General features: G+C 39.3%; 2 protein-coding genes across 2 annotated transcripts; one reads left to right on the top strand and one right to left on the bottom strand.

The window, feature by feature from the left end:
• LOC4352536 (putative pectinesterase 63) lies at nucleotides 1-3,983 on the top strand. Its single transcript, XM_015764012.2, has 5 exons — nucleotides 1-560; nucleotides 1,375-1,564; nucleotides 1,696-1,902; nucleotides 2,569-2,813; nucleotides 3,456-3,983. Exons 1-5 carry the CDS (start codon nucleotides 124-126, stop codon nucleotides 3,619-3,621), a joined length of 1,245 nt encoding a protein of 414 aa, XP_015619498.1. The 5' UTR covers nucleotides 1-123; the 3' UTR covers nucleotides 3,622-3,983.
• Nucleotides 3,984-6,246: 2,263 nt separating this feature from the next.
• Nucleotides 6,247-7,297, bottom strand: LOC4352535 (uncharacterized). The gene has a single exon (XM_015763129.3). The coding sequence runs from the start codon at nucleotides 7,205-7,207 to the stop codon at nucleotides 6,596-6,598; it is 612 nt and encodes a 203-aa protein (XP_015618615.2). The 5' UTR covers nucleotides 7,208-7,297; the 3' UTR covers nucleotides 6,247-6,595.
• Between the last annotated feature and the right edge of the window lie 2,514 nt (nucleotides 7,298-9,811).

The raw sequence follows: 9,811 nt of genomic DNA, 5'->3' as shown, positions 1-9,811 counted from the left end.
AAACCAATCATTTCACCATTCAATAACACCCCCCCCCCAAAAAATAATACTTTATTCCTCTCTCTTAATTTTATTTTTTTACTTTGTTTGAGAGAGAGAGGATCAATAATTTCTTGTTGAAAAATGGAGATTATTAGTCCTAGTAGTAGCAGCAATAACAATTCACCTGTTCTTGCAACATTTCTTGTGGTTCTTGTAGTGCTCCTAGCATCATCACGGCCAGCCTCGTCGCAGAACCAGCAATCCTTCACCATCAACCCCGGCGGCGCCGCGGCGGCGAGGCCCGGCGGCGGTAAAGGCGGCGGCGGCGGCGGCGGGCCGGGCAGCTTCAGCGACTTCCTGACCCAGAACGTGCAGCACTACGTGCTGAGCGAGCAGAAGTACGCCGGGAAGGTGAAGGCGCTGGACGCGGAGCTGTCGGCAGCGGAGGCCGGCGCGGCGAGGTACGTGGTGAGCGGCGACGGGAAGGGGAAGTTCAGGACCATCACCGAGGCCATCAAGGCCGTGCCGGAGTACAACAAGAAGAGGGTCATCCTCGACATCAGGCCCGGCACCTACAAGTAATTAACTAAATCCTTTTCGATCAAATTATCCCATCCGTCCTAAAATATATAACGGTAGTAGCTTTTTACATAAAGTTTTTGACCATTCATTTTAATATAGCTTATTTTATTCTGGCTTGTTTTATCATCAAAATAGCTATAATCTTAACATGTACTTTTATATATTCATAATAATTATTTTAATAAGACGAATGAACAAATGTTATATGAAAAAGCAACGGCGTCATACATTTTAAGATGAAAGCAATATAATCTGAGCATGAAATCATGGCGGATTATATATATATATATATATATATATATATATATATATATATATATATATATATATATATATATATATATATATATATATATATATATATATATATATATATATATATATATAGTAAATTTGTTTGGTGCTCCATGGTGCCCGGGCACCATTGTTGAAATTGAGTATATAATCAATTCAAATGAGTATGAAACTTTTTCAATTATTTAGGTATTAACATTAACTACTTTACTAACTAGTTCAAAGCAAGTTTGAACTGAATTTGAACTTGTTTTTGTTAGATTTTGATTCTAGGTATATAGCATCCATACATATAATTAGTTAGGTATGTAATCATGAATTGTGAAATAAAGTTAAATTTGAGTTGTTTTGTTGATAGATATATGTATGAATCGAATTCTTATAACTAGGTATATACTCACAATTTAAAAAATTTGAAAAATTTGAGTAATTTTGTGCATTTGAAACCATGGTGCCCGGGCACCATGGTGCCCCATATGAGTGTCCTATATATATATATATATATGACCGAATTAGGGAGAAGCTGTTGATCCCGTTCACGAAGCCGTTCATCACGTTCGTGGGGAACCCGAGGAGCCCGCCGACGATCATGTGGGACGACAGGGCGGCGACGCACGGCAAGGACGGCCAGCCCATGGGCACCATGCTCTCCGCCACCGTCGCCGTCGAGGCCGACTACTTCATGGCCTCCAGCATCATCTTCAAGGTTAATTCAGCTAACACATACACACATTCCCCTCTCTCTCTCTCTCGACCAATCGTCCATGGAGCTAGACTCACGCAAGGACGTCGTCATCGTCGTCGTCCTCGTCGCCGGTGATGCATGATGATGAGTAGAACAACGCGCCGATGGCGGCGCCGGGAGCGCATGGAGGGCAGGCGGTGGCGCTGCGGGTGTTCGGGAGCAAGGTGGCGATGTACAACTGCACCATCGACGGCGGGCAGGACACGCTGTACGACCACAAGGGCCTCCATTACTTCAAGAACTGCCTCATCCGTGGCAGCGTCGACTTCATCTTCGGCTTCGGCAGGTCCCTCTACGCGGTACAATCGATATCTCGCGGGCATAAATATTTTATGTTTATGACAAGATTTTGACCAAACATTATTAAAGCCGATCTAGATCGATCTGCAATTTTATCTCAGTATTAAGTTTATAAAATCTAATAGTTTTTATGATATTATGATGGTGGTTATTTCCGAAGCAAATCTATGTATGTCATTTGCTTTCTTTGTAAACTAAGGATTCACAAAATTATTAATAGTAAAAATCTTAGAAGTTAATGACCAAATCTTATCCAAAATCCAAAAGTACGGCAAATATTTATGACCGGAGGAAGTAACAATTCTCTAAATATTAAACTAATAATTCTTATATAGTTTTTTTTAAAAAAAATCTTGTATTCTATAAAGCCCCTAAATCATTTTGCCTTGTCCTTACTAGGTATTCGTGAAGTAAACATAATTCTAACATTAACAAAAAAAAAAGGGTGTACTTCCTCTATTTCATAGTATAAAACGTTTTAGCTTTTAAATAAATTCATGCACGCATCTATGTACGTGCTTTATATATATATATATGTTCAAATTCATGTGGATGCCAGTAAATCTATACGAGAGATGGAGATACCAAAATATCTTATAATGTGAAACAGAGAGAGTAAAAATCTCTATATTATATTGTGTATATATATATACACACACACGTAGGATTGCACGATTGAGTCGGTGACGAAGGAGGTGGCGGTGGTGACGGCGCAGCAGAGGAGCAAGAACATTGCCGAGGCCATCGACACCGGGTTCTCCTTCCTGCGCTGCAAGATCAGCGGCATTGGGCAGATCTACCTGGGGCGGGCATGGGGTGACTCGTCCCGGGTGGTTTACTCCTACACCACCATGGGCAAGGAGGTTGTGCCGATCGGTTGGGACGGCTGGGAAGTCCAGAAACCCGAGCAGTAAGTGACAATTGATCTCACTCTGATCGATCTCTTACCCTATCAACTCTTTTTAGTTAAAAAAGAAGAGTTAATTAGTAGGCAAGTGCTCTGCCGATCAAGGTCCATGTATGCTAGTTGTATGTATCCACGCGTGAAGTTATCAGGCACTCTTAGTTTATCAGCCATAGCCAAAATTTGATTTCAAAACTCGATTTTATTGGAGTTGTTTAATCATAAAAAAATTTCCAAAAAAATTGATTTAAACGTAATCAATTATCTAAAATCAAAATCAATTGTTTTACATAACGGTTTTACCCAAATATATTTATTTAATTTTTTTCATGGTTTATCAATCGTACCTCAAAAGATGATTGGACTATCGGTGATGAATACTACCTCCGTTCTAAAATGTAGTTATTTCTAGCATAGTACCTTGTCCCGAAATGAAGTTATTTCTCCACCTACCTGCTTATCTCAACCAATCACAACCATTCCCTTTTACCTACTTTCTATTTTCAACCGATTACACACTTCAATCATTCTCATATACTTTCTTAATTAATACCAGTGTCAACCTTAAAAATATTTACATTTTAGGATGAGGGGAGTATGACACTAATGCCCGTCTAATTTGATAATAATTTTTATTACTTGCTGCAGTAGCGGGATATACTACGGAGAGTACAAGTGCAGTGGGCCCGGGGCGCTGCCTAGCAAGAGGATCGGGTGGTCGCTGGTGCTGAGCGACATCCAGGCCAAGCCCTTCACCGGATCACACTTCGTCTACGGCGACTCCTGGATCCTGCCGCCTCCCAAGAGCATGTAATTCTGCCTGGGCTGGGCTAGCTAACCACAACATGTGTTGTGTAGGGCCGTGATTTTTTCCAGCCCATTGGGCCGACACCCTCTTGACTGGTTGCAGTTAAGCAGAGGTTGGTTTTATTATTTGTTTGGAACTATGATTTGAAGATCATATCCAAGCATGCATGCACATACTTTGCATTATTGGGGGGAGCATGATGTTCTGAGGAGCGGCTGATGAGAATCTGGAATGAGTAGTTCTACAAGCTTATGGCTTCTTTTGTATTCGGATTCTGATAATCTGAGTGAGAATCTGTGTTGTTTGAGAAGCTGAATATTTTGAATGAAGAGCTCTCTTAAGGAGTGCCTTAGTTCGGTTGTGCTTAACTAATCTCTTGGTTAGGCGTATTAACTTCTTAACTTTTTATACTGTCTTCACACTTTGACCAGTGATATCTTCCATAATATATATGATTAATAGCTATAAAATTAACATCATATAAAAATGTTTTAATATGCAAGTATAATGATACTATATGGATACCATTAAGCACATATATATTGTTAGGATCATTTTGGTTTGAAGCCCTAACAAAAATTTTGGTAGTATCAAATCTTCAACAAGTTTTGACACAACTAAATTTTTGGTTGGATAGATTGACATTAACTCTGTAGATTTGGTGAAAATTGGTTACAATCCAAATGGCTACCAATTACTATTTGAAACTAACAAATTAATAATTGCTAGGGTATGAATTAGCATCACACAAAAATAGCCCTTTTACTCCTAGTGCTAAGGCCCAGTTTGACACAGTTAGAATGACTGGATTATTGTTGTGAATTATCCAAGTAATTGTCGATATAAAATTAAATATTTTGATTAAGAACTTAACATAGAAAAAGATACCAATCCAATCAATATATTATAAGAAAGTTTTCGAGAGAATATACTTTTAGATACGTGGGAAAAAATATCCGCGATAATAATCTAACGAAGTAGATAAAAGAAACATGAAATTTATCGAGAGGTTTCATAATTTTTTTAATTACACAGTACAACGTAGACATTCACAATGCACGCACACTCACCCCTGTAAATGCACGCACACAAACCCTACCCATATGAGTATCTTCGAAAACTGGGCCGGCAAATCTTTGAGATTGACGAAGTCACCACAGACGTCTTGTTGTCGACGGGTACGTCGCCTACCATTGAAAGCACAATGCCATTAAATAATCTTAGAAAATTCGCTCCCACGGGAAGTCGCTCCCATGGAGAGGTTTCATAAATTGGCACTGTAGGGATGCATGTGTGATGATCTTCAGGTACCTCCTCGAGCATAAAAAAGCTTTGGTACATACGAGTACATCACTGAACTAAATATTGTACTACTCCAGCTTGTCAGAATGGCATGTGAGGTATAAACTCCAAACCTGTTCATGACCTTCCTCCCCCTATTCCAAATTAACAGACCAAAACCGTAGCCATTAAAGTGGATTTCTGGTATAACAACTCTCCCTACTGATACTGATGACTACTACTACTGACTACTGAGTACTACTACAATAGTACTACTATAATATGTACACTTTGGCAAGTACTTCTACTGGACAGTCTGTAGAACTGGTTACCATTGTGTGTTGTAGCAGTAGCACATATAGGTAGATCTATATATAGTCGCTCCGGCCTATAAATATAAGGGATTATTATTTTTATATAAAACTAATGAATTAATAAAAGGATGTTATTGTATGAAAGATGATAATTGACAGAATAAACTAGAAGTGTGATCGAGTACACTGTCACTAGTATAAAAGTTAATAGGTGAGAAAATAAACTACTAATACAAAAGTTAATATGTGGGGATTTATATTATCTCGGAATAAATCATTTACGTATTGGAACAAACTAAAAGGCTAAAATCAATATAATTTTATTAAAGTGTTTTCTAACACTAATATTTTAAAAATTATTCATATTCCAAGAATTTAAAGTTAGACATTAATATTGTCCAATATGATATGTACTTTTCACCATACGAATATATCTTCCATGGATGATAGATATGAGATGTATTTCAAGAAGTATTATGAAGTATTATACATCCGGAGCGAGTATTATGGGACGGTTACTCTAAGATCCACCATGGATGCCATGGATGAGCAGTAGATCGATCGACAAGCCAGAGAGATATCATGGCAACAAGATGGGAAAGTCAGGAACACAAGCAATTCAATTCTCACCTAAATTAGTTCAGAGAAGCAGAGAGATCCATCATCCACAGAGACAGTTAGGCTGTGTTTAGATCCAAACTTTGGATCCGAACTTTTAACTTTTTTCATCGCATCAATCTATCATACACATAATTTTTCAGTCACATCGTACCAATTTCAACCCAAACTTCCACGGTCAACCGTGGAAGGAACTAAACACAACCTTAGAAAGAGATGTATGGAAGCAAGAAGATTAATTGGGCTGACAATTACTATTCCAACTTATTTTCACTTGCATCTGCTTTCATCTCCAGTAAATGAAAGCAGACAGGACGTGTACTGCCCAGTGGTAGCTGACAGCATTAATTCCCCTCCTTTAATTATATGATCAATTGAAGCAATTAATTAAGCCACAGGGAAGAAGAAAAAAACATAATTAAATAAATAATATTTCCATTGCTCATATTATAATCTCATCAGATGATGATAGCAATAATAATACATGTCGTCGATCTCTCCATATATATATATCATTTTCTCTCTGTTTAACAGCAGCAAGAAAAGAAGTAGTAACAACTTAATAATAATTAATTTAAAGCAGTGCATGCATGCAGATGCAGATTATTCAGAACCAAATAAAACGATTAATTAATAATAACTCATCATCTCAGCTACTAGCTCATCTGAATCTCCATATGATAGTGAGATCTCGTGCTGCTGCTTCTGCTGCTGATGATGATGATGAGATGTATGATGATCTGTGTATATCGATCGATCGATCTTCTTCAGTTCTTGGCTGCCACTCCCTCGGCCTGCACCTGCACCTCCTTGCTGTTCATCTCCTTCATCTTCCCCTCGATCTCGTCAATGGCGGCGGCGGCGGCGTCGCCGGCGACCTCCTCCTCCTTCTTCTTCTCCTCATCGACCTTGGTGGTGTCGCCGGCGGCGGGGGAGGGGTTCTTGGGCGGCGGCGGGGGGGCCTCGAAGGCGTCGACGGGGAAGCTGCGGGAGAGGCCGCCGATGGCCTTGCAGGTGAGCTTGCCGGTGGGGGGGTCGTCGACGGCGATCTCGTGGAGGGTGACCCAGATGAGGAGCTCCTTGGCCTTGACGCCGGTGATCTTGCGGAGGCGGCCCTTCTCGGCGACGGCGGAGACCTCGGCGGCGTAGCTGACGTGGCGGCCGGCCTTGGCGAAGAAGTGGTCCACCTTCCGCCGCTGCTTCAGCCACACGAACCCGGTCTCCTCCACGTAGCCGCACTCGATGATGTCGCGGAGAGGGAGGAGGCCGCTGGGGAGCCCCGTCTCCTCCAGCAGCAGCCGCGTCTTCTCCTGCCCGGCCTCGTCGCCGACGTACACCTCCGCCTTCGCCCGCACGTCGTCCGGGATCGTCAGCGTCATCGTCGCCGGCGCCGGAGAAGAAGGAGGAGGAGAAGTAGTAGGGAGCTTTGAAGCTTGTGGTTGTGTGAACTGTGTGAGGTTGGATGGTTTGAGGAGAGGGGTGAGGGGGAGTGAGGTTATATAGGGGTTGTGGCTCATCAAGAAAACCACTCACTCACTCACTCACTCTAGCTAGTTGTTTCTTAGCTCACTATATTGAATGTGAGATGAGTTTTTTTTGTTTTTTTAGGAATATATATAAAGGAGAAATGAAATGTTTCAATGTGGTTGGAAGTTGGCATATACGTACTTGGAGTAGGAGTAGTAGTATACAACTTAATAATTAGACTATACTTTTCAATCAAAGTATAGAATCTTGATCGCTTGACTATTTTACGTAAACTCAAATTTGGAAAGAGTACATACGGCATGCTTGATTACAATGAATTCTTTTAAGGGTTTTATCTGCCTGTTTTTTTAGTAATATTTTTTTATTTATCAGCATGATATATAGTAACATCAATTAAACACGTGTTATTAGACTTGCAAGCTTTCATGTGAGCTTAGTTATGAAATACGGAAAATAAAAAACCCACGGGCGATAGATCGGATATGTGTAAAAATATATCTAATTTAGATTGCACAATTAAAATATTTATAGTCAAGACTCTAGACAACATATAAACTTAAAAGAATACTTTCGCTGTGTAGATGTGATTAGCCAGATGCTATCTCATGCTTCGACAGAGTGCTAGAGGTGACCAAACATGTGCGAAAATAGACCTAACACATTCGATTAGGTCATAGAAAGAACATATGGTATGCTGTTCTCCAATAGTCAAACCTCAAAATGTGAAATCATTTGAGATGTAAAATAAAAAGATTTGATGTGTGAAAATAGAATTAGTAAATCATTTGTCATAAAAACAATATCTTATAGATATATTTTGCAATTATATATTAGAAAATATAGTAATAAAACATATGCACTATATGTTCTAAACATATGTAAACGAAACTGTAATGCCGTTATTAATAGGAGAGTAGAACTTGATTTATGGTTTCGGAGTAGGGACCAATGGTATGTTAGGTGTTAGTGTTACTGGCAATTAACTTATTTTAGGATGGAAGGTGTAAGTAATTAAGATCCACCGTGCAGACGTGTGCAGTCCAATCTAATTAACGCGCATGTGTTAAGCAACGAAACTCCAAACCAATGTCTTTGATTAATTTCTGATCAGTTGCTGGTTGGGAGAGTGTAACGAGGGCCGACACACAGTTGTCTACTCCCTCCGTCCCATTTTATAAATTATAGATGTGTTTTTCCGTGTTTAATGTTTGGCCGTTTATTTTATTTGAAATTTTTTCATGATTAGTTTTTTATTAGATGATAAAACATGGATAATACTTTATGCGTAACTTAATTTTTAAAAAAAAAATCATAAATTTCAAAATAAAACAGACGGTCAAATGTTAGATACGGAAATCCACAAACTACACCTAAAATAGAAAGGAGGGTTATGCGTGACTTAATTTTTAAAAAAAAATCATAAATTTCAAAATAAAACAGACGGTCAAATGTTAGATACGGAAATCCACAAACTACACCTAAAATAGAAAGGAGGGAGTACTCCTCCTGTCTAAAATAATTGGATTAGAAGTTTCCTAGTATATGTCCAGATTCGTTGTACTAAAAAATATTATATCCAATAGTAGTTTTTTTTTTAAGGACTACTATGCTAGATCATGTCACTTCCACTGCATATCTTGCATCCCTCCAGAAACCTGCGTTGGCGCAGATCGATCAAACGGACAGGACAAAGAGATGATGATGCAAGGGACGGTTGGATGAAGACTTTGGCATGCTCATCAGTCTCACAAAATGGCTCATAATTAAGTGAGTGCTACTGCTGCTTCCCCTGGTGCTTCAGTCTCAGCAGCCGCTGTTCCAACCGTCTCCTCTCAAACCAACCAAGGGCATTGATGGATTGGGTTGGGTTGAATCATTTCTCCTCCTCTTCTTTGCTCCAAAGGCTGTGTTTAGTTTCTTCCAAAGTTGGAAGTTTGGATTTTGGTACGATGTAACTTAAAAGTTGTGTGTGTATGACAGGTTGATGTGATGGAAAAAGTTAAAAGTTTGGATCTAAACACAGCCAAAGGAAACATGTCGGTCTGAAAATGCCAAAAATATTTCTAGGTTTGCGTTTCATATAAAATTTCTGCATTTCAAACGAGTCAAAGCGTGTCCTAAGCACTTTGAACACCTTATTAAGTGATTTATTGGGCGTTTGGTGCAGCCTCTTTTTACGGTGGTTACAATCATATATAGCTACCTGGATAGCTAGTTTATTCCAGATTATAGAAATGATTTATATTACTGACTTCTGTTGTATGGCACACAGCTAAACTGGGTATCTAGTTGCCGTTAAAAATAGGGTATTATATATAGATATGTTATATATGCCGTGTTTAGTTCCAAAATAATTCTTCGAACTTCCAACTTTTCTATCACATCGAAACTTTCCTACGCACACAAACTTTCAACTTTTCCGTCACATCGTTCTAATTTCAACCAAATTTCTAATTTTGGTGTGAACTAAACACAGCCATAGTAAAAGAAAAAAA

This window comes from Oryza sativa, chromosome 12, assembly GCF_034140825.1.
Source record: "Oryza sativa Japonica Group chromosome 12, ASM3414082v1".
Lineage (NCBI taxonomy): Eukaryota > Viridiplantae > Streptophyta > Magnoliopsida > Poales > Poaceae > Oryza > Oryza sativa.
This window is presented reverse-complemented; position numbering and strand designations above follow the sequence as displayed.

Coding starts and splice junctions, on each gene's coding strand:
- LOC4352535 (XM_015763129.3), bottom strand. CDS start 7,207: ATGACGCTGACGATCCCGGACGACGTGCGGGCGAAGGCGGAGGTGTAC.
- LOC4352536 (XM_015764012.2), top strand. CDS start 124: ATGGAGATTATTAGTCCTAGTAGTAGCAGCAATAACAATTCACCTGTT. Junction 1,565..1,695: donor CCTCCAGCATCATCTTCAAG/GTTAATTCAGCT, acceptor GATGATGAGTAG/AACAACGCGCCGATGGCGGC. Junction 2,814..3,455: donor GAAGTCCAGAAACCCGAGCA/GTAAGTGACAAT, acceptor TACTTGCTGCAG/TAGCGGGATATACTACGGAG.